This window comes from Myotis daubentonii, chromosome 12 (genome assembly GCF_963259705.1).
Source record: "Myotis daubentonii chromosome 12, mMyoDau2.1, whole genome shotgun sequence".
NCBI lineage: Eukaryota > Metazoa > Chordata > Mammalia > Chiroptera > Vespertilionidae > Myotis > Myotis daubentonii.
In genome coordinates, this window is record NC_081851.1 from 41,043,411 (window position 1) to 41,068,892 (window position 25,482).

The 25,482-nt window shown below is 43.8% G+C and overlaps 1 protein-coding gene across 8 annotated transcripts in view; it reads right to left on the reverse strand.

Annotated features, from left to right (window-relative positions):
• MEIS1 (Meis homeobox 1) overlaps positions 1 to 25,482 on the reverse strand; it is a 135,166-nt gene that overhangs the window by 52,443 nt on the left and 57,241 nt on the right. For all 8 annotated transcript variants that reach the window (XM_059659612.1, XM_059659615.1, XM_059659610.1 and 5 more), the window contains one exon: positions 7,390 to 7,535. In XM_059659612.1, the coding sequence (XP_059515595.1) occupies positions 7,390 to 7,535 (146 nt within the window). The remainder of the gene's footprint in view (positions 1 to 7,389; positions 7,536 to 25,482) is intronic.

Consider the following 25,482-nt stretch of genomic DNA (forward strand, 5'->3'; position numbering starts at 1 on the left):
TTTCATGTAGGTGTGCAAAGAGATAACACCGGGAGAACATTCCAATACAAGTAGTTAAGTCAAACCAAGGTTTCCACTTTAGAATATTGTGAATAGCATATTTAAAAACCTAGTCATTTGTATTTCATTTAAATACCAATTCATGTAAGTTATGTGTATTTATAATACTAAGTTGAGGCCTATCTTTTCTTTATAGTGTTCAAAGATAGAGCAATACATCCTACATAGGGACCCACACCCACTAGGGCTATAATTTACTGTGTGAAGGTGTTTTGCAAGGACAAACCACCACCAACAACAACAACAAAAATACCAAGGCCTAGAAGGTCTTTAACATGTTAGAAAATGGCCTGGCCTAACTCTTTCAGCTACTCCTTTGCTCTTGGAGACTCCCCATAGGCCCACCTGGACCAGGTGCCTTCTCTGAGTTCCCCAGGACTTTCTCCTGCTCTGGACACACTGAAGTAAGTACTGAGCCCACTAAGCAAGCCAACATTGTCAGGCTCGGGACTCTGCGATGCAGGGACAAGCAGTATTAAAACACCAGCGCCGGTGAGTAGCAGTCATTTTGATGTGAGTCCACATAACTATGATTACAAACCCGGAGCCTTAATAAAATAATTTTTGCTGCCTCATGGCATTCAGGATAGCATAGGTAACCTTGGGCCATGACCGAGAGGGTTTTGTGACCCAAGCCACAGACCACTGCCATGTGGTCTCCACTATCTGATTACCCTCTGTTTGGCTTCCGTAAGCAGGAATGGAAAATTAGAACCCTGAACGTGGAAGTAAAAAGGATACATCTTCCTCACTAGGACTGGTACAGATGGCAGGGGTTCTGAGAGAGCTGTCCTACAGAAAAACACCCAGGTTTGGAGGGACATGCCTGCACACAGTCATGCTCACACTTCTATAAGAAAGACTGAGGTGTGATGAGGGCATTTTCAGTCATCTCAAACCAAGTCTCCTAAATGCCATGGCATATAGATGTACTTCTACTGGCAAAAGAACAACCAGCCAAGCCCAACCAAACCAATACCTTGGGCCACCTTTCTAAAACGAAACCATCGGATTCTCTCTCCACCAAACCTTCACACTTTAAAGTGAAGTACCTTCCCTAGGCATCTTAAACACCAAGAAAGCGAAAAGCCAGCTTACGTCACATCACATTCCTAAGGGTTGGACTGAGTTAGTTTGAGAAACACATTCACACACATCTACCCGATGCTCCGGTTTTAATCTGAGAGATAAATTGAGCAGGAGCAGTTGCACGTTCATTGAGCGAGGCTGATATTTTATCTTCCAAAATACATCATCACTAAGAGGAATGAGAGGAAGACACGGTATTGATATGTGCTTTGAAGTATAAATGGCTGGCTAGTGTTCAAAGAGCTACGTGCATCAGCAACCAGCAACTTAATAAATTGTGCTTCTATGGGCACTTTCGTTTTGAACCTAATCCTTTATTTAATTAGCCCGATTAAGAGGATATCAGGCAGCCAAACTATAGCGTATTTTTTTTACTTAGCCTTGGAAACCGAGGGAAGATTTTAGAATAATCTGACAAATTGCCAGCCAGACTCTCCACAAGTCCCTTACAGAAGGGGCCAATCATTGGTAAAACGAACCAACCACTGGACTGAGCACAAAAATCTCAACCACACCCCGAAAATAACAGAGTGCCCCAGTCAGAGCTCATCTGCTTGTGAGTTCTATAAACCTGGACAAACAGGCGATTTTAAAGTTGCACATTTGTTTTTACTTTTGATTGTTTTCTTTCCCTCCATGCCTCCTCTTCCAGGGACTGTAATTACCCCGGGTCAGAGGGGCATCACCGCGATGGGGAAGAAAGGCTGGGCGAGGGGAAGGAGGTGTGTGGACGGCTGGGCGAGAGCTCGGCAGGTCACTAATGGCCTCTGGGGCAACAACTTGGAGAACAGGCTGATGCTTCGCCTTTGATCTTCTAATTCACAATGATCATTAGTATTAACTCCGATTCTTCTGGGTGAAGAATTCCAGCTGTAGCCTTTTCAGTGTACCTGACCTAAGAAAATTCATCACCCATCCCATTAGGATTTCAATAACCCGCTCAGAAAAAGAAAAAGGCAGTTGCCCCAGAATCCAGAAACCACCGCTTCATTATTAAAACAGAGTTTTGATGATGTACATCACAGAAGAATGAGGGCATTCCAGTATTACCCCCAAGTAATTAAATAATCTATTCCATTTTCCTCCAGGGATAGATGATTTCCAATTGGGGGGTGGGGGGGGGGAGTCAGGGTTCCTATCTAATCAATGGGTGAAATATGCTATCTCCTAAGGAGCTGAGATCTTTGAAAATTAAAATGCAGGGATTTGTGATCCGAGCCTGGTTGCTTCCAGCAAAGCCTAGCTGTGACCCATCATCATGACTAAGGCCTGTGAAGGGGAAGGACAATGCCATGCACTGGAAAAAAAATAACTGCAAAGATATTCTTCTTACAGATTTGAGAGAGCTCATTTTTTCATTGGTACATGGACATCTGGAGGGGAAAATCTCCTTCATACTAGTTTTCAAGTCTCCTAATTTAATAATCTATCTGCAGATAACATATAGTGAGGAAGGAGTCAAGTGAGCTGCTGTCTCCACCAACCGCCTTCCTTGGCTCACGAAGATAGGTTAGGCCTAGTGTGAAGGTAATACTTGGTACTACCCTGCAGGCAAGAATTCCAAAACATAGTCTTCCCGTTTGCTACCTTCTTAGGACGAATGGTAGTTGAAGGGATGCTAGCTGGTAAGACATAAGAAGAAGATTCATTGTTAAAATTGGCCAAGTATAGAAATAAGGATCAGAGAGAAGTAGAAATGGGAGGAGAGGAGCAAATGCCTTCTACTCTGTCCACATGCCTACCCATCTACCTTTTGATCCACATTGTGCTCGCCTGGATCAGCAGAATGGGATTATCTGGGTACCAATTAGAAGGACTTTTTCATTGTAAAAATAATTCCTAATGTTTACAGAGTAATTCTTCCTAAATTGCAAGCAGAGATATCACACTATGATGTCTCCAACCAATCTTATTACCAAAAGCAAAACCAATGAAACAACATCTGTCTCTTCCAGAGCATTCAATTCCCAATTCAATTCCATTTACTCCATCCTTAGAATGGCAGACCCACAGGGCACTTTTCATCTAATAGTGTTTCTATGGAAACGCCATCCTCAACCTGGAAGATTCTATTGCCCCTCACATTGACTTTATCCAAATTGAGAAAAGAAAATCTTATCATTAAGAAACTGAGACAAATTTGGCTACAAACAAACAAAAATTCTAGGCTCTCAATTCACAAAAACAAACAAACTAAACTAAACTAAATAGCAAATTATGTGTATCTGACTTGCAAAACAAAGTTTGTCTCTATAGGATCCTCAATATCAGCGAAAGAGTAGGGAATCCAAGAGAATGCGAATGAAAATCAATTCTCCTTGAGGATCACCTCCCTCCTGGTCAATGCCAACCAGATGCACCACTCTTTGAATGGTTCCTTCCCCTGGATCTGCAGGGATGCATTTTAACAACCTCCACTCCTCTAACTTTCAGGATTCTTGGGACATACAGCAGCTCCACGCAGGAAAATATGTCACCGCATATTTTAAATAAGAACCATATTAACCGCTTTTCTATTTAGATTATATTTAAACCTGCAATATGTTAGGGTGGCGGGGGGGGGGGGGGAGACTTGATTTTTACCTTAAACATTGTATTTATTCCTTCTCCTCATTTTCACCAGGGCACTGTGTAGCAGAATAACCACTAATATGAAAAATACATCCAGCTTAAACATTACAACACAGGAGGCTATATCTACAGTTGGAATAATGCCCCTCAGAAAGGAAAAGAAACCTTGATGTGGCGTATGCCCCTGAACTGTCACTCTATAGTGACTAATATGGCACTATTAAGTACTTTTTAATTGTTTGCAATAATTTGTCTTCAGGCAAATGCAAGCATTTCAATTAATAAATGCTTTTATTTGTTTTTCTAATTCTCTTCTATTATCTACATGTCAGTCTTTCTTTTCAATCCCAGGGAATAGTTTCTTTTTAAGAGACCTTCTCTAGTTAGCAAAACTGGCAAATGCTCAACTAAGTAGTCAAGCTGAAAATTTACATCAGTGAAATTTCTTTTTACCCCATAACAACAAAGTTTAAAATCTGTTCCTTTTTCTTTCATTGTTTCCATTACGCACACGTATGTCCAGTTGAGCTAGCTAGAGACTGTGAGTCCAAGAACGAAGCTTGAGCTCTCTCTTTGGAGTAGTCAAATGTGCTACTGATTAAATCTACCTGTGGATAACCAGAGAACGACACATTTTCTTATGCAGCTGGGGTGCAAATCCAGAAGGTTTTCTAAAAAATTCGGGGCCTATTCTACTGCTCTAACACACAAATGCTTCAAAGCCCTTTCAAAGGCAGATTTTGTTTTCAACTGAATAAGCCCAATGAAAAGATTGACCCATTTATTTGAAAAAGAAAACAAATAGCAATTTGCTTTTAAAGAAGTGTGTGAGGTTTTGTAATATGTCTTTGGCATTTAATAGATTGGTTTTTACAATTTTCTAATTAATTATTATTGCGATTGTTTCAATCAGCCAGCTTCCATTGCTCTTTTATATCTAGCAAGATTTGAGAAAAATTTTCTAGATAAGTTGCATTAATCATTGAGCAAGAATGTGTTATGTTTAAAATTTGTACAGTCTTCCAAATGAACTGTGCATCCCTGGAGACCTCTCAGAACTTGAAATGAAGTTGCTAAAGGATTAGTACTAAGATGTCAGTAGTGACTCACATTGGGACAAATCACAACAAAACTCTATAGGTTTTTCCATAGAACTTATTATAATCAGCTCCTGACTATAAATATTGCCTAAGCAATCTGTACACTCCTTCAAGAAGTACAACAGGACAAGGAGAAGGGTGTTCCTTGTAACGGGAGATCTATTTGCTCTTGCAACAAGAGAAAGGGGGAAAGGAAATCTTTCTCACTGGGGAAAGAGGGAAAAAATTTTAAATATACCTCCTACCTTTGCTTTTTAGATGATATTATGAGAGCTCTTTCTTTTTAGAGACCATTATCATTATCAATATTTTTGTCTGAGTAGATGACAGTGGAATGGGGCAGGAGCATGTGGAACTATCCAACAAACCACGAGGTGATGTCTATGAGCATCCATAGAGAGCCAGGGAGACAAGGAAATGGGTTCCCCTTCCAGGGTAGCGATACAGGCCAGAACAGACCCCAACACTGAAGGAAATCGGGCAGTTCAAGAATAACTCCTATCACAATCATTCCAATAATATGTACCACTGAAAGCGTTGCAATGCAGGTAAAGTCATGCTGGCTGTTAAAAGGAATTCTTTGTTTTTTAAAGGAGGTAATATAGCTCTCTGCAAGGTCCTTCACAAGGATATAACCTAGGAAACCTGATGGATGCATAAAAGAACTTGCTTCTCTCTCTCCTGCTTCTATCTGAACCAATATTTGATTATATTTTATTCAGGGGCACCTGAGCTGCAAATAAAGCCAACGTTCCTTTGCCGATTAAGATGGAGGTTGACAAAATCTATTCATTTTTTCTGTTAGTACAGGAAATAGAAATATTCAGGGTGGACCTGACTTTGTCCCCTCCCCACGCTCATCCTCCAGCTCAGGCTAGCTGGTTAGCACAGGTGATGAAATATCAGCAGGGTTGCATCAGCACTATTGACCAACTACCACTTCTCATCTCCTGCTGGCTTTAAAAGCCCCCTAGACCCTAGCGCCCCATCTCCCCTTCAGTAGTACCTGATAGTCCTCAGTCGCAGACGTGCACAAGGCAGGTCTCAAACTATCCACGTACAGCAACGAGTGTCAGCTAGGGAATGGCACCTGAATCAGATGGTAGGTAAACCTAATAGGATGTTAAAATCAGCTAAGCAATCTAAATCTTCCACTAACTACCAGCATTCACCAAGCCCTAAAGCTGATTCCAAACCGTCCACATCATCTAGTAACTGTTTGGAATCACCATGGGAAGAAATGAAGGGTGGAAACCATTTTTTTTTTAGTGACTCCTGCTGCTCTCAGTTTTTATTTTCTTCACATGCTGGGTTAATGTGTACCCTTGAGTGTTAGTGGAGGCACAGCCTCTGTCCGCAAGAGCAGCACCCGCGTGGCCTTCCACGTCCTGTTTGTCTCCCTGAATCAGAACAAGTCACCGAGGACCATGGCTTTGAGAGTGGGCCCGGGTGTAAGGGTCAACAGGTCAGGACACGTTTGTGACCATGCAAAATTAACTTTTAATACTTAAGAAAAATGTATGACTATAAGAAAAGTAAACTATGCTAAAAATAGTAACATAAAAGGTTTGCTCCTAAGATTTTTAAAAGGCCAAAGATTCTTCGTATTTGTTCATCTTAGGCTGGGCTATGCTACCACCTGTCTAAACCCATCTTTGTCCCTCAGAGTGAGAGTCCCAGTCCCCTGGGTCAACAATTTTGCTGATTTTTAAAATATTATTTTACTCATAAACTTTCTTTTTGTCTTCTTCCTCGGATGTCATTAAATCTGTATGCACTTCCAAAAATATCCACCGCAATATTATGATTATAAATATTTTGAACATGAAATTCATTCAGAACAATAACCAAACCAAACAAATCCCTCTGTGGCAGAAAGCCCCAAATCTCCAGTTTCTCACATCTCCAGGAGAAGTCCTGCAGTGAAAACAGCAATACTCACACAGACAATATAAACTGTTACCCGGCTTGAAAAGTCACCAGGGACTACACAGGAAGAGCTGCCTCTATATTGCTGTTTTCCTTTACAGTTCTAAATACAGGGGCCACTTTCACTGCGCAGCTCTGACTCACAGGGGCGTTTGGGAATGGCAGCCAGTGCATTCACACCACTTAAAAGCAAATTATGTGCGCATCCTGCCATTGCAACCAGATTGAAATTTTTGCGGACCATTCGTTATAAAGGTCCGCGAAAGCATTAGAAGAAATTAAGTCCTTCTCTCTGGGGTTGGTCTCGCTTGCTTCTTACTGGGAGCTGGTTCTAAGTGCTAAAGAGGCACCCTGAGAGAAGCAACATCATTAACATGCATACTTAAAATCACAAGTGCACATGAACTCCTACACCTTAGAACGAATGAAAGTTAACAACATTGCAATAGCGAACTTCAAATCAAACGCCTCATTGGGGGTAACGTCTTGAGGACAGAAGTGCGGACACTTTTGGGAAAACGGTGGGAAGACAATGATTTATGAAATATTCCAGGTTCAGAGGGATCACTTTTCCCCCATTTTTTTTTTCTATCAAAACTGTCCATATTTAGTTGAGATACGTCATTTAGAATCCACTTACTGTTAGATGCTGGAACAGCCACGCCCTCATGATATTTGTGGCTACTTTGGGAAAGATGCCACGCTTTTTGTGACGCTTTTTGTCCTTATCTGGATCATCATCGTCACCTGTGCTGGGGGAAGCTACACTGTTGTCCAAGCCATCACCTGCAAACATAGTGAATCAAATTTTGACTGATGCTACCTTGACATGCTTTATTCAAATAGTATGCCTTTGGATATAAACAAAACCAAAAGAGCAATATAAATGATTAATCGTTTATTTGGTACTGTTTTCTTTTCTTTTCTTTTTTCTTTTTTCTAAGACAAAGAGAAAGAACAAGGCCTAGGCTCAAAAGCGGTCAGGTCTAAGGAACTTCTTCCAAAGAACAGTGCAAAGGTCAAAGGGAATGGAGGGAAATAGCCAATCTCTCTAGCAGCTCCGTTGCCATGGTAATTATTCAAATGTGTATAGCGGAGACACATGAAGTGTAACTCCTTTTGGGGAGTTAAATATGGTGGAAGCCATTAGCAGAATTGGGCCCCTGCCTGGGTATTCAAATCCCACATGGAGTCATTGATGTCAACCTGGGAGAAGATGCATCTGAGATATCAACTATTTCCACAAGTGATCTGTCTTAAGACTAAATTAGGCCATGGAAATGTAGGTGATTTGTCATATAGGCAGTTTTGACATAGGAATGCTTCAAATAGAATATAATTTTTCTTGTCATAGAAAGAGAGAATGAGTTCAGTAAGGGAAAACTCGCAAAATTGTTTTTTGATTAAAAAACAGTGACTATCTAAATCAAATAAAGTGATGTTAAATGAACAGTCCATTGGCATTATATTACCCTAATAATACAGACAGTGTCTAAAATTTCTTCTACATGTAAATTTTCTTACTGAAAAGTCACCTGCTTACACAGGTCTGTGTATGGGATCCTATTTTTCTATTGATTTTTGGTAGAACATTTAAGCTCCTTCTTCTAGAAAACATTTTGGCTTTGTGACACCATAAACTTTAAAATGTAGGATTTCTTTTACAATGTCATGTCTAATAAGAAAAAAAACATTTTCAGCCCATAAAATCACACTGTCCAAAATAAGTTATAAGGTACAAATGAAAAGGAAACACTTGGTGTTTGAGTGCAAAAGCTCAAGGAAAAACAACAGCAAACTAAACCCACAACACTGAAAAGTAGCTTCAAGCATGCATCTCTACCCGGAGCCCCAGCTCTTAGTGGCAGCTGCTGGCTTTTAGAAAGGGACAGGTTGACCTGGGCCGGAAAGAAGCGCTGCAGCAACAAGGCTTCGCAACGAGGTAACAAAAGTCCTCGAAGCATATTCACTGGGCCACGAAAGTCCCTGGAGAGCAGTATGCGTAGCCCAAAAAGAACTGGGTACATTTTGGTGAGACACATTTCCCGGGGACTGTATGTTGCTCCATGAATTCCCATAGTCCTTATTTCTAATAGCCTACATGTACGGCATACAGAAAGAATTCTCTCTTTTAATTTCAGTTGTTTCAGTCTAATCTATGGCAGTTATGTTATCATTATCAATTACAGCTGCCGCAGGAGACCCTCTCCCCACCCCCCAACTAGCCTTGACTGGTACTGAGTTAAAGTTTTAAAACTTTGTTGGGTGAAGAACAGACCAATTTCAACACTCCTGCTCTAACTGCAGCATAAGCCACGCTCCCCCCTCCAAAAATGCTTGCAGAACTTTTCAGAGTTTACTTTTCACTAATTTAAAAATCCATAAATTTAATTGTACTTAAAATCCATATATTTTAGTTGAAGTTCCTACAGAATCCTAGCTGTGTCCTCAGCAGAAAGATCATAAAGACCCACAGTGCCAAAGCCCTGGGTGTATGGATAAGGACAGTGCTTGGGTTCCTGTTGGGGGACTCGCCCAAGGTCACCGGCCTGGGCTGGAGGCAGCGGGTCTGTGCTGAGCCAGACACTCCCATCCCTAAATCTGTACTCCTTCCATCCCACCCAACTCTTTATTTGCATAATCAAGTGTTTTATAAAGCGTCCCCTTGGATTTGCCTAACAAATTCTTTGTAAGTCCAGTATTTAAAGAGGCTTTTTATTCAGAGAAGCAATTCACCATATAAAATAACAATTCATTAAAGAAACATGAGCAAAGAAAACAACTCAACAGCATTTAAAATTTCAATGGGCTAATCCACTTGCAACAGGCAAAAGGTAACCAAGGAAAAGAAGCATATTACTCGATCATTGATTAAAAATGAAAAGCTTCTAACCTAACCACAGTCTTTCACCACCATGATTGTTTGCCACCTTTAAGAAGAAAAAGGAAAAAAAATAGCCTTTCTATCCATCTCCAAACCCCCTCAGATTAATTTAGCAGGCAATGCCTCGTGCCTGCCTAGAAGAGAATTCATTGATAATTTATGGAAATATCTACTATAATCCAGCGGAGATGACTTTTTTCCAGCTTTGTGCATCAATAGATAATCAAGGCCTTAAAGCAGCCTTAGCTTCCCATTACCTCGGGCAAAAGAATTCCTGAAAGCGTGCCTTGAGGGCACCTGAATTATATACTCCATTAGGAGAGGAAGGCTTTCTGCATTCCATGTGTAACACTCGCCAGAACCTTTCCTGTTTATTTCTGCTGTATGAAAGCAGAAGCATTAGGAACAGAGTTTTTTAAGTGAAGACTTATGTAGATACAATGGAGCAACCTTCCAAGCCAGAGCCAGATCACCCCCTTCGGTCCCTGCCAGTGACCTCTCCCGAATAAAAGGTTTCTATTACATCATTAGCTCAAGCCAAAAACAGCCTTGGCTTAACGCACAGTTTGTTCTTCCTACTGTTTTTAGGCAAATACAGCTACTTTACTCCCATCTGGGAGGGAAATTACACTGCTGGGTTGTAATCTAAGACAAGATTTTCATTGGAAGCAAATGCTTTCAATCCAGTGTAAATACTGGTGCATGTTCAGAAAAGCCTAAAATAATAAACCCTGCTCCTTCCCGACACAAGTTAGGGAAATGGAGAAGATGGGGACCCAGAAGAGAGCATAATAAAACACACTATTCTAAAAGCAAACACTTTCGGAGATTTTAATAAATTGTTTAACCTCCCCCACTTTTTAAAAATTGAAAAAGGATCTCGCCGCGTCCCGGCCTCCGAGGGCCGTCTACATGGTCAGTTGTACCTTTAGCATATCCATTCACGCTGCAATTGGATACAGTCACCTCTCTGCGGTCTCTGGAGGATTTATTTCCTTTTTTTATTTTTAAGATCACTAAACAAACTTGGAGAACCGCCGGCCGACCACACGGCAGCAGGCCGCAGCTCTGAACCACATTTGTAAAATGTCAGCCGTGACTTCATTCCTGGAGCTGACTTCTCCTGCCGCCAAATGAAGGCAAACTGAAAAGGTGGAAATAATCATAAAAATGATGCTAGTCCATAAACAAGCTTACAGCCTCATTAGGATAGCAGGAGGCTCCAGTGGGTGATTTATGCTCGTTTTGCTGATGCTATGAGGAAATGCCATAGGGCGACTTTGGCCAATCGCTAATGGTTTCTGACAGCTTCTTAGCAACTAGTGCAAGCAACGTTGTGGCGTTTGCTAGTGACAGAAACCGAAAATGTCATATTATCTGCCCATGTGTCATGAAGTCCGTGTGGCAATTAACTAGCAGGCCAGTGACTGAGGGGCAGGAGGCTCCTGAAAATGGCCTTTGGCTATGCAGAGGCAGCCGGCGCTGGGCGCAGACCGGCTGCTCATATGCAACATTCTAATGCAGAAATCCACTTTCTTGCCACTTCCAGGCTGTGATGGGGCTGGGCCACTCAAATCCGCCCCCCCCCCCCCCGCCCAATCCCCCTCAGTGAAGTGAAACTCAAGGCTCCTCTCTCTCTAGGCCCCAGCTCTGGCTGTTCTCAGAAAGCGAGCTGCTTTGATAGGAGCATCCAAATGGCTCCTTAATTGGCAATACCCGGATCTGTGCTTTTTGGACGTTGGATTCAAAGGTGCCAGCTGTTCTGGGGATCCTCTCCCAAATGGGTCCGAAAGGACTGAAGATCACTGACGCAGGCGCACTGCCTGTCAGATTGCTGGGAGCAGAGCAACTGGGTGCCGCAACAAGACACTGTTTTAAAAAACACCAGGCTTCTAACAAGAAGGGCGGGGGGAAGAGAATCTTGGCCACACTTTTCCGTTTCCGAGCTATCAAAACCCTGCTCTATATGTCAAACTGTCAAGCCTTTCAGCGTGGGCCATTTGCCCTTTCAAATAATATTTAAGAATTGTTTTTACAAAATTTTATAGGCCATGGTCTAGTGAAAGAGGCCAACCAACAAAGAAAGGAATTTGTACTACAATTCGTCTACGGACAATTTCTTGCGAGACCTGGGCCTGTCCCTGTGGAGCGAGGCAGGTGACCTGTGGCAGCTCCCTGGCTGTCAGAGAGCTCAGATTTCAAACACGCTCAGCTCAAACATCCCGAGTCGCCTATTTAAGCATGCCCAGGCATTTAGGCTGTGCTATCTCGTGCCTTTCAAGGCAGGATAAAGCGGCATTTATCGCATTCAGGCCATTCAATGGGTCAGACTGACCGTGTCAGCAGGGGCTCCTCTCCGGCAGGTCAAAGCCCTGCTCCCACTTTTCTCTCCCTCCTAACTCCCCCACCCCCAGGACTGCCATTCCCAAAAACCTGCCCCCAGCGAGCGAGGCAGAAACAAAACCCAGAAAAGTGCCTGAGATTGACATCACCACCGCCCGGCACTTCCCCCGTCAGCCGGCCAGCAGGTTTATAAATAAAATGAGGTGTCGGTCAGAGGGACCTTTATGTCACAGAGGCAAAGCTTCTAACGACGGGTCTGAGCTTTCCGCTGCGGGGCAAACGGACGTGTAAGGTTGGGGACCCCCCCGTTTTGCTGGAAGTCGAACTGGAAGCCACCACAGCTGCAGGGTCATTTCGTCTACAATTTTGTATCGAGACTGTAGTTCCAGGCCACATCCACTCCTTAAGCTTTACTTTTCTCTTCCTCAAGTGTTCAGAAATATATAGTGTTTGTCCAAAAAATGTACCTCAACGGAAACATCAAGGCCATCTATAATCTTATCTTTCAGTACTGACCAAATTCTATTGTGTCTTTTTTTTTTTAATTAAATGTATTGGGGTGACATTGCTCAACATGAACATACTAGAGGCGCGATGCACAAAATCTGTGCAAGGGGCTCAGGCCTCGCAGCCCTGGCTTCATCTGGAAGGTCGTCTGGAAGGACGTCTGGAAGGACGTCTGGAAGGACGTCTGGAGGGTTGTTGGGCTGTCCGGTCTAGTTAGCATATTATGCTTTTATTATTATAGATAGGTTTCAGGTGTGGGTTTCTGTGTTACAAAATCTGTATATTGGACCGTGTGTCCACCACCCAAAGTCAAATCTTCTCCTGTCACCTTATCTCTTGTGTCTTTAAAGTTGGATAAATGGTCAACTCACAAGCACTCTTAGGCCTGAAAAGCTTGCGTTGTAAGGTGGCTCAGTTTCCATCCAATGACGGTGTTTCTCGTTCTCTCATCTGTTTCCTCACGTACTACGTCCACATGCGAGAACACGGAGGATCACCCCTTGGGATGTACGTAGGGCACTCCTGCCTTTCCCGGGCTGGTGGTGCAAACATCCCATCAGTGTGGGGAGCTCAGGTTTCTTCTGCAGGGGAGCATTCTGGGTGTACCAGGCTGTCGGGAAAAACCTAAAAACTACCCCAAACCCGCTTCTCCAGATCATGGCTGTGTCTACTTAGCCAGGAGTCAGATGGAATGATGTTTCTGTGTTCTGTTAAGAGGATAAAGGGTGAGAATACCCTTTCTTAGCCACCAGTGAAAACACTTCAGAGGTTTTAAGGAGGTGTTTTGTCTTCATTAGGACTGTGGAACAGCTGCCAGGTGATGTTTCTTAAACATCTAACCCTGGTACTTAACATCCTTCTGTGGCTGCCCTCTGCCTTCGGGATAGAGGTCGCGCTTCTCAGCCTGGCACAGGCGGCCTTTGGTGATCTCTCTCCTGGTGTGTTTCGGCCTGTCTGCTGCTGAGTCCGAGTATGGGCAGGCACACACTGCCTGCCCCCCGGAGCCTACGGAATGTTCTCAAGATTCCACCCCACGGGCCACTTTCTCATACCTCTCTGCATTTCCTATGCTAGTCCCTTTCCTGGTAGCATCCTTCTTGGCAAACTCCTTGGTGACCTTTCCAGTTCAGCTCAACTCCCATCTCCCATAAGAAGCATTTTCTGGACTCCAGCTGCTTAGGACCCCTTCCTCCCCTCCAATCCTGAGTGATTTTTCTTCTCCCAACATTCCTCCATCTAACACACATCATCCTAAACTAGGACTAGGATTTCTGTATATGATTATAGGACACCCTATAGGACTTGATTGTAGGATATGTGAAAGCAGAGACTGGGTCACACTCTTCTCTAAGATACTCTAACCCAGGGGTCCTCAAACTACGGCCCTCGGGCCACATGCAAATACAAATATTGTATTTGTTCCCGTTTTGTTTTTTTACTTCAAAATAAGATATGTGCAGTGTGCATAGGAATTTGTTCATAGTTGTTTTTTTTTTAAACTATAGTCCGGCCCTCCAACGGTCTGAGGGACAGTGAACTGGTCCCCTGTTTAAAAAGTCTGAGGACCCCTGCTAACCCGAGGGTTATCCCAGTGTACAAGGTACAAACTTGTCAATTGCTTATTAAACAAACAAGTAAATGCATTTATTTGCCCCTGCATGGGGAAAACCAGAGTTTCAATTTCCAGCTGTTATAATTTTTTTTTTTTTGGCTACATACCTAAATTAAACTCTTGAAAAATATTCACCAGTGTAACTCAGTCAATTAAATTATAAGGAAACAATCAAAATGCTTTTCTCCAAAGCTGGGAATTTTCCTTGGAATCTTCAAGCTCATCTTGGGCAAAAGATAAACTAAGAGTTCAAGTAACAGTGTTCTTGATCATGTATGCCACAGCCCTTCAGAGATACGCTCCTACTTCCTAAAATTACAACTTACAACTATTTACCTAACTAAAATGTCTTACAGTGTGTTCATTTCCCTGAGCTTAACTTTGAAAGATAAAGCAAAAGTTCTTTGTTTCCTTCTGCATTTTCCCCAATGAATTAATATTATCTCCCCTTTACACATCTCCCAGTTTTACCTAAAGGAAGAAACAGCTGTCTCTAAGCAGACAATCTGACCCTGAGCGCACACTCCAGACTCACACTTTATAGATATGGTGCTCAATGCAGAACTCTAGAACTCTGGCTTTTCTGGTTTTGCTCAGTCATTGTATCAGTCTTTCCCACAGCATCCTTCCACACCTGCCTCAGCATTTCTTCAGCAGGTTACCTGAGGACCTTAGTATCTGATACTAGGTACAGATTGTCGTGTCATACAAGCCTAGGAGACATGAGGAAGCATTTTGTAAGATGAATGAAAACAATACCACCCCTAAGCCTTATTCCATATTTTCAAGAGAAACACAGCAGACTTCATATAGCTCAGAATCTACAGCCAACATACAAATATGTAAGAGTCTAAATCCAATGGTTAACTTCTAAGTTTAACTTTAATTAGGGTTCTGTTAACCCAGCCTCCCTTTTGCATCTCTTCTCATCCTTTGGTGTTTAAGGTTTCCTTTTTCTTAGTTCAAAGTGCTTCTGAGTTGATTTAAAAAGAAAAAAAAAGGAAAGCATATTCTCATATATCTTATTGTACCACCCTTGGCTTTCCTGAAGATTGAGGTGGTTCCTTTGGAAACCAAGATAAGGAGTTAGATGTTGGCACCTGCCATGGCTTTACCAAATGCCCATGCTATAGATATACCAATGGCACGGACCGAAAAGATGGACGTAAGAATAGGCTGACATTAAATAAACTTAGTGCTGGCACTTAATAAAAAGAAATGTCTAGATATGTTTCCTAAGGTTGGCTTCACAGAGACTTGCCATGAGGCTTTTCCTTTCTAGTTGAATTTAGGTTTGTTAACCGGTGTCTAAGATTTGTTAATCGTTAACCACTGTGGCCTGAGCTCAGAGCCTTACTGTGCCCATTAGTGGGCCCCTGACATCACAGAAACGAAGAATCAGAGCCTGGAGGAGGCAGCTCTCTCTATGAATGTACTGCTCCCTTTTCTAAACAGGAAAATGTAGCCCTTCAAAATGAGCCCCAAAAGACGGCAGAGGTGACCATCTTTTCCATAAACAGCCATCCTTCTAATTCATTCATCCATTTAACAGAAATGTATTGAATTCCTACTATGTCCCAAACATTACACCAACCCTCAGGGACACACATGGTGAACAAAATCAGAAAAAAGTCCCTGTGTCTATGAAGCTTTCCAGTTAGAGGGCAGAGATGTAAAAACGAATAATCACAGTAATAAATGTCCAATTGCACTCAATCAAAAAGAAATACAAATCGCTGAGAGTGTGAAACAAAGGAAATTGACTTAGGTGGGAGTGATCTGGAGCAGAAATCGAAAGGGTAGAGAAAATGGACTTGGTCCAGTGGGCATCCTCAAGGGGCAGGGGGCAGAGGAAGTATGGCAGGTTCCAAGAACAGCATGGTCAAGGCTCTGTGTGTCTGCAGGACTCGTGACGTGATACCACCAGAGGACTGGAGCCTGGGGAAGCAGGACGAGATGAAGCTGGCCAGGAAACGGAGCCAGACCATACAGGGCCTTGTGGGCCATGGTCAGGATTTGGGAGTTTGTCCCCAGGGCTCTAAAATCCTGACCTATAAAGGTGTTTCTATGGCATCATCAGTGTCCTCTCCATGCCCTAATTGTACATACATTTTACCAAATAAAGCCTCATGCCTCAGGGTCGCTTTCCAGTTCAACCTAACAAATCCTCCCATTCCAAACTCAGGCTGGAGAATGAGGAGCCAAGGAAAAGCAAATGGGTAGACCCTAATGTAGGCACAGTACATTCTGACTTCATTTGTCAGTAGGTTTCTTGGACATTAGAACATATTTTCCCATGGAAGCAAGTGATGAATGGGGGTAGGTCCCCAGGCTTGCTCATCAAAGCCAAAATAATTCATTAAGTGAATGAATTTCCAACTGGCATCTGAGGCCAGGGTGCAGGAAGCCAGGAAGTGTCAGAATAAGGAGGAAAGTGAGTTTCTATTCATATTTCAGTGCATTGAGTCAGCCTAGGAAAATGTAATTGCCTGTAGTACCTCCTTTTCTGTGTCTCTCTTCCACTGCACAGCATCCACCAACTAGAGTTTCCAAGCACCCCCACTGCCTTGCAGAGGCACTTGGTCCCCCCACTGTGGTCCCCTCGCCCAGACCTATTCTTTTCCTGCTCTGCATTCACACTCCTCATCTCCCACTGATCAGAACATTCCAGCCTTTCTGTCTGGTGGAGGGGAGGTAGAAAGCAATCTGAAAGAACTAATTCAGACGAGGCATGAATAACTGATGCCCCCTCACCTTCCCAGGCATGTTGACATTTTTAAAAGGAGATTTGTTCATGTAAATGACTCTTTCAATGGCAGAATCTCAGGTAGAGTAATAAGTAAAGGTAGGTTTAAAAATACAGCTTATGTTGGGAAAGATCTTTTTTTTTTTATCAACAGATGCCAGGCTTTCAGAAGAGCCCAATGTCAGTTTCCAAACTTATTGTTACGTCCTGCCATCCGCACTCCACGCCACCCCTGTTTATCCCTGCCTACATGTGGGAAGCCATGTGTTTCTGAACATCCCAAGACTTCTTCACGGAAATTATGGTGACAGTGAATGGGTCCCTGTGGGTGTAGGGCAATGAGATTAGGAGTAAGAGATCGAGGTTGAACATCTGTGTGTATATGTAGGTCATTCGTACAGTTTGGGTGTTTATAACTCTGGGAATGCCAGCCCGTTGAAATAAATTTGGAATAACTTCTTTACTATAAATAACACATTCTGTTAAGCTCCTACCACTTCATGGTTCTTCACTGTCAACACAAATAATGCGTAAAATACAACTGCGTGAAAAATAGGAAAAGAACCCAACTACATAACTGAGGCCCAGAATGAAAATATTTACTGGGTTTTTATAGAATACAAAAAAAAAAAAAAGTCAAAATTTTAACATGCCATTGATGGGATCAAAGGAAGAAATCGGACTTTGTAACTTCATAGCAAGTAAGAATTATTCATCAGAGTCCGTCAATTAACTTAAGATTTATTTTATATAAATGTTCATACGAGTATAGTGCCGTGGACAGATACAGCACATACACCAAGAAATCGGATAGATTCTCCAAATATTTTTTCCTGAATCATTGTACTTTGTTCTTTTGAGATAGGAATACCTTTTTCTAGTAATTCAATATGACTTTTTGACTCGAATTCCCCTCGGGGGAACAACAGCAAATTAGTTGCCTACACACAGAGGACAAACAGCAGTGATGAATAGGAAAGAAAAAAAACACAGAGATTTTACTCATTTTTCATCCATTCAGCATTTTTCCCCCCAACTAAACACCATGGAAAATCCCTGCAAAAACAGCATAACTTCTTTATGAAGTCTGAGAAACTTCAGGATGTGAGTGCCCTACAAGATAGGACTGAAACCCATGTATTTACACTAACAGTAAAACAAACTGGAAATCCCCCCACCGTTTTCTAAGATAAAAACGAAGGAAAATACACTTGCAATTGCAAAGGTAAAATGGTGCAAAAGTCATAAACTTTTGTTTGGAATCAACATCTCAGAAAGCATTTTAGGAACCAGTACTTTGCCGATTTTTAAATGTTATTTTAATAATGCATGATGAGTTCATTGCTTGAGATAGTCTTCCCAAAATATATAAATCATATATTAATGAAAGAGCAAAAAGTACTACATAACCATGAAAATAAATGTTTTAGTCAGTAAAAAAAAAAAGAGTGCCACATGTGGGATATTATAGACAAGCACACACACACACACACACACTCACATGTACTCACACACCATTTATTTTTGTGTTAGCTTCAAAAGTCTGTCATATAATTTATTTTTAAACTTCTATAGACTCATATAATTTATTTTTAAACTTCTATAGACTCATATAATTTATTTTTAAACTTCTATAGACTCTACATATAGGATACATGTATGTGTATAGATACACACACTTTTACACAGACAAGATAACATTTATTTATCAAAGAGTTCACTTCTCAACAAACACAATTATATGGAATGCACTTGAAAAGTGGGATTAAAAAAAAGTTTCAGACATGCAGGTCAGAAGCAGTGGTTCCCGACTTCAGCTGCACAGAGAATCACATGGCAGCTTTTACAAATCCTGATGCCTCCACTGGACCCAAGACCAATTAAATTAGTATTTCGGAGGGTGAGATCCCAGCATTGGCCATTGTTAAAGCTCCAAGATGATTAAAATGTACAGCCAAGTCTGAGAATCACTGGATTAAAGTCACAGATGACACGTGGCTCCTATGTTTTCTACGGAGAAATGATCATAAGCTCCTTAAACAGAAATGTGCTATGTTTATTTTAGATGCAGGTTTCAAAAGTTTACTCATCTGGATTCCTGCCTGATAGTGTGTAGGCTGAGATCTTTATGCAAATATAAGATAATAAAGAGGCAAAAAAAAAATAAAAACCTAAGAAGTGTAGCTCACCAGGGCCCTTAGCTTGGGGACAACAGTCCTCTGTCCTAAAGAGGCTTTGTAAACATGAAAATATAGAGCACAGTGCCATAACTCATGTACCTACTGACTTCAAATTATTATTATTTTTAATACATTTGCAATGATTTTTAGAGAGAGAGAGAAAGGGAGAGGGGGAGATTGAAACATTGATGAGAAAGAAACATCATCAATGGGCTGCCTCCTGCACGCCCCCTGCTGGGGATGGTGCCTGGGCATGTGCTCTGACCGGGAATTGAACCAGTGACCTCTTGGTACATGGGTCAATCAATGCTCAACCACTGAACCCCACCTGCTGGGCTAAATTATTTCTTAAACTCTTGTTATAATCAGATTTGATAGAGTCAATGTATAGTCTGGAAACACTTTCATAAAAGATGCCCCTAAACTTTTTTAAAAATTTATAAAAGTAGAGTTCTGATCATCTGGACCACATCATTCTTGAATGGCACCAGATAACCAGGATAATGTGTGTACATTCTATAGAAACTCTACCCACACGTTTACCCTCTCTTGTGTGGCTGGATGATGGAGCAGAGCCTCCCCATGAGCCTTGTGAGTTGGCTAACTAGGGGACACCTGCCCTGGCTAGTTTGGCTAAGTGGTTAGAGCGTTGGCCCATGCACCAAAGGAGGTGCCTGCAGGAGGCAACCAATCGATGTGTGTCTCTCACATCCATGTTTATCTCTCTCCCTTTCACTCTCTCTCAAAAAAAAAAATCAATGGAAAAATTTCCTTAGGTGAGGATTAACAAAGAAACAAAAAATAATAATAGGGGCACCCATCCATCCTGACTCTCCCTGCCTTCCTGGGATCTTCTTTCAAGGCACTCATGGGTGCTCCCTCTTCATCCCTTACTGATGCCCTTCTATTCTGCTCTTGGCCCATAGGAGGTCTGAGGGAGTCGTGTGTGCAGGCAGGATGACACGAAAGTGCATGGAGGGTGAGAGAGTGGGACACAGAAAGGAAAGCATCCTGGGTAAGGAAGGAGTTGGAGCGAGAGGAGTGCCATGGGGTTGGGGGAGTGACTTGGGGTGGGTGGGGGGAGAGAAGGTATTTTGCAGAGAAAGACTTCTTTGCATACAAAGTAAAATGGAACCAGGTTGTGAAGTATAGATTAGCAAGTCTTTGGGGAGAATGAAAAGATATTATAGTTTGAAAGAAAATGGGCCAGCAAAAATAAAGGTTTATTACCTAACTTAAAACCATCTACGATCCCAACAGCTTCTGAGAGGAAAGGTTTGCGAACTCTTGGCATGTGTGTCTCACTGCCCCTCCCCGCTTCTCTGACTACCCCTGTCTCCAGCTCTCTGTGGGTCTGTCATGCCACACACACCAGGCACTCGGTTCATGAGGGGCAGGCGTTTGCCCTTGAAAATGAGCACCCTGTGCAAAGTGGTGACTTCAGTTTGGTGGGCAGAGTGGAGGCAAAGCAACTGCCTAGAGCAGTGCTGCTCCAGTTAACATGCATAGGAAGCACCAGGGACACCTGGAGTTTCAGGGTCAGTAAAAGAGAGGTCTGAAACTCTGCGTTTCTCACACACTCCCACGGGCCTGTGCATGCTGTGATGCAGGACCCAGGACCACAATGTGCATCTTATCAAGGTACCAGAGGGGCTGCCCCTATGAGCAAATAAAGCTGGACATTTTCGGGTGCATGGGGAAAAGGCTGTTGGGATCCCCGTTTTGAGCATGCAACGTCACTGAGGTCTCTAGGACTAACTGGAGTATCAGAACAAGCCGGGTGTCCCCCCTGGGTGATTCTTCTTGCTGTTAGCACTGCAGCCCTCTCTCCCCTTTTATCTCCTCAGCAGGGACACTGCCTTACTTCCGGCCTCCTGTGTTGGAAGTATTGTAAGAGTTTAGCCTCTGGAATCAGATTGTCTAGGTTCCTGTAAATCCCATCTTCACCACTTAATACCTGTGTGACCCTGGGCAAGTTATTTAACCTCGCCAAGCCTCTGTTTCTCTCCTCCGGAAGAAAGGAAAGAGCATAGAGTAAAAGTACTTACACCTTAGAGTTATTGGGCAGATTAAATAAAATAAGCTGCATAAAATGTTTATTTTAACACTGGGCTTAGCCCAGTGAATGCCACTAGCTCTTGCCATTATTTTTGCTACTGAGCACTTTCTTTGAGCAAGTGGACAATTTTCTGAACCCCTGCCTCAAAGCAGAAAAACTATCATTGCCACTCTCCTCACCTCTTCTCATCTCCCCCATCCTGTTTTCATTCCTAGAAGCAAACCTTCAAAATAGATACCCTCGCTCTCTTGGCATTGCAGACCATTTTAATTTTTCCATTCTCTTTTTTCCCCAAAGAGCCCTGAAGTGAGTGACTTGGAACTTCGTAAGTGTGAAAAGGGTGGGCAGCACTGCCTAATGAGTCCTGTCACTTAAGCTGGCAGCCGCCTGGTGGAGGCGCTGGAAACAATGTTTATAAATACAAGTTCTCATTTCCCACGCAAAACAGGTCAATGCATCCTAACTCGTCCGCTGAGCGCTAAACAATATGTCTGTGGCAGTCGCTAAGAGCAAAGGTTTTGGTTTTGGTTTTACTGATATGGAAAAAAGTCCTATCATTTAGGAAAAGTGTCTTTAAGGTCTAGTAAAAGTGAGATGCACTATATAGAAAACAGGGCTAATTTTTCATTACAGTCCATCTCTTGTCAGGATAGTAAGGATATCAGTAGTAATAAAAACTAACATTTATTGAACATTTACTAGATATGTGAAACTGTGTTTGGCTTTTATTTTCAATCAATTAATCTTCCCAAAACCTTAGAAGTTAAATTTGTCACAATGATAAACAAAAAAAACCTGTCAATTTCTCCACATTAAAAAGCCCCACAAAAACCTTTACTTGATATCTATCTTTCAAAGACTGTTTCAGTAGCCAATAGAAAGAAATATTTACTAACTGAAAATTATAGGTTACACAGAGAACACGTACCTCACTAAGTACCTTCCTGAATTGTCTCCTGTCACCCTTGCAACATGGCCGTAATGCGCAGATAAGGAAATAGGCTGCTCTACACATAAGGAAATTGAGCTACTCCTGGATTCGAATCCAGATCTGACTCAAGGCTAAACTCCTAAGCACATTTAACTCCACTGAATCAGTTAACCTCTAGAAAGATCTTCCAGAGGGGCCATCATGTCTTTACCCATTGCTCTATGCTGCCCACACCCAGCACAAAGCAGAACCCATACTGTGCCCTTCATAGCCTTTCTCCTGAAGGCAGAGGTAGAGAGACACCGAGCTGGCACTCCCAGTGGCACCAGCGTGTGCCTTCCTCAAAGAGAACGGACACCAGTGAAATCCAAAAACCACCCCTGAAATGTACAGGAAGAAAACAGATCCTGAGAGTTTACGGAGGCAGAGCGAGCACCCAAGAATGGCAGGATGTCCAAAGCAGCCACATGGCAAAAGCGTGGGGCCATGTTCCTGAATGTGCCTCCAAAAATCCAAGGAGAAAATCATACAGAAAGACTCCTTGGAAGGGGTGGGAGTTTCTCGGCTATAGGAACGCGGCGGCGACCCTGGGCCAGCCCCACAGGGGCCCTTCACGCGCTCAGGGCCCCGCAGTGGTCACCTGCAAATGACAAAAATGCCAAGACAGGGACACAGAGAGCGATGGGGCGCACGTTTTCAAGTGTCCTTTGTGTCAGAAATCTACAGGTCTGCTGAAGGAGGGTGGGGAGGAGGCCGCCGCCCTGGGCACCGCGTGCTCTCTGAGACGGGGAGGTTGGCACTGAGCAGGCAGGCCAGGCTGCCCACCAGAGCGGGGAGAGCAGAGACCACCGCAAGCTTGCAAACTCAGGGCACAGTTTGCTTTCTCTCGCTGCCGTTTATGTAAAAAAGAAAGGAGAGTCTCCGTTCCAGGAGGCACACAGAAACACAACCAAGGCTGCCGCAAGCCACACCAGCCTGGAGCGGAGGGCACCACGGGCACTCGCTGCCCCCTCGCCCAAGGGTGGCAGCGCTCCAGGTCTGTGGGGTTCCAGGGATGACGTCACCTACATGTTAACCCGAAACCTAGCTGAGGGAGAAGAAGGGAGCAGAATCTATGAGTTATTCTCACCCACAAAAGGCAGAAAGCCTCCCTCTCAGAGAAAGGGGTGGATTCTCCAGCACCTCACACCGCTCTCTTCTCCGGCCTGCCCTTGCCTCGCCCAGAGCGCCTGCAGCGGCCTCTACAGAGACTCTACCTGGGACCCAGGCCCCCTCGGTTTCCTGGACAATCACCCCACAAAGACAGAGACAGCGTGGCCTCCCCTAGGCCAAGGTTCCCAGGAGCACCTGCTGACCTTGAGCTGAAGTCACCCACCTACCACCGCCTCTTCCTACAGATCCGGCCCCCCAGGGTGGGCCTGTGGCTTGAGGCCCTGCTCTGCTCCTGGTCCTCTTCTGGGCCTGCAGTCGCCCCTCATTCTCCTCCCCCTGCCCCCCCTCCCCGCCCACAGCGGCTGGGAATCTCATTCTCCTCCCCTCCTCCAGCCCCTGCCAGAGTTCCTTCCCGGGGCTGAGTGCTGCTCCCATGAATTGCCAGCTGGAGGGGATGCTCACCCTCCAAAACAGACCTCTGAATGCCAATCCCAGCCCTGCCCTGACTTCTGAGTTGGCCTGCGGCCTAGCATTCCTTGTTGCTGGCCCCACCTATCAGACCGGGTACCCTGTACCGCCAGGCCTGAACTTGCTACACCCCTTGGACGCCATAGCGTGGACCACCCAGCTACCTGCACAGAAGCCAGCTTCTCTAGCCAGGGGAGGTGCTCCAAGGCCTCCTGACTCTGAGCAACAGGATGCTTCCGCCCTGCCCAGCCTCCTCTCCTGCCCAGTGGCCCTGGGTCACTGCGACAGCAGCACAGCTCCTACGCCCGCCACGTCCGGCCTTCTCCTCTGGCATGCCCGACAGGGGGCAGCCCCAAATCACATCTCTTCCAGCCCAGATGGCCTGTGAGAGCGCGACTTCCACGTCTGATATCAAGGGGGTGTGGGAATAACGGCCTTCCTCTCTCTCTCAGTCACACCCAGCGGGTTTTTCCTCCCAGAAACCTCTGAACTAACTCGCCGTAAGTCAAGCACCTCTGCAGTATTTGGAGGCAATAAATTTCCGCTCCTGCAAGACAGACAACCAAAGGCACGAGCAGGTGCGGGCACCGTCCGGTCTGAACAAAAAGACTGGAAAGTTGAAATGGTGGGTCACTGTTGGCCCAAAGCCAGATATCTATCTTCTTTCTAATCAAAAGACATGAGTTGGATCAGGTTTAAAAAAAATACATAACTTTTTTAAAAAATCACAGTATGGGAAGCTGATCACCATCAGAGAAGCCTAAATCTTTCAAGGCATGAAATGTGGAGTTTTGGGGCCATGTTCTCACAAAAGAAAGGATGAGTCCTACTTTATGAAAGCTGCTGTGAGTGATCATGCTAACTGTCTCTCTCCTGTACTTGCGTGTTTTCCTTATTTTATTATTTTAATGGGAAGCCGGTGATCGGAAGCTATGCCTAGACTATGTGAGCGTGCAATGACCATTCCAGGTCTTCCTAAACTTGGCAGTGAATCAGGGGCAAATTCCCAGATGGTCAAACAGTGATTTCACAAGATCAGGCCGCTGTTTCTCATCTTTCCAAGTTCCCCATTTTCCCAAACATGTATACTCAGGGCTGACCTGTGGGTCAGAGCCCGGGACTGAAGTTCCAGGCCGGCCCTACTCTCTGTGTGGCCTCCATGAGTGCCTCAGCTCTGCCAGCTTCCCTGCCTCCCTCCGCTAAGGGCTCCTTCCAAGGGGAACAGTGTTGTGAGGAACAATGGGCTTATATACATGGGAGGGCAAAAGTAGGTGTACAGTTGTGAGTGCATGAAATAGAGTTTATTCCTACATTACTATTTATCAATTACTGTATCATTAATGTGTATGACAACTGTACACCTACTTTTGCCCACCCTTTGAATGTGGAAACTCTTGTGGAACTGTGAGATACTATATAAAGATGCCCTTTCTTTAGGGGAGCTTCCAGGGTCCTCCAGGACAGGGGTAGGTGTATTTTCCCACCATTAGAGCTGGTATGACACCACCTTTCCATGGCTCGTTTATACAACGGCCATCCCCACTGGACTGGGAGCTCCTTGAGCACACAAATGGGTCTCGCTCAGCATGGCACATCCTCGGGGGCCTACCACTAGTAGGCAGTCGGCGCTTGTTGAGCGCATGGCCAATGGACATCATAGACGTGTAGATTTAGAGTTCATGCAGAGGTGAGGCAGAGGAGGCAACAGAAAATCACCTTTATCTCTACAGCATTTGTTTCTCCACAGAAAAGAGTTAAACCCCTTGCCTTGAGTTCCACTCTCTCCAAATATACAGAGAATACACAGAGGTCGCTATCAGAGAAATTTAACAAAGAATTGGTCATGCATTC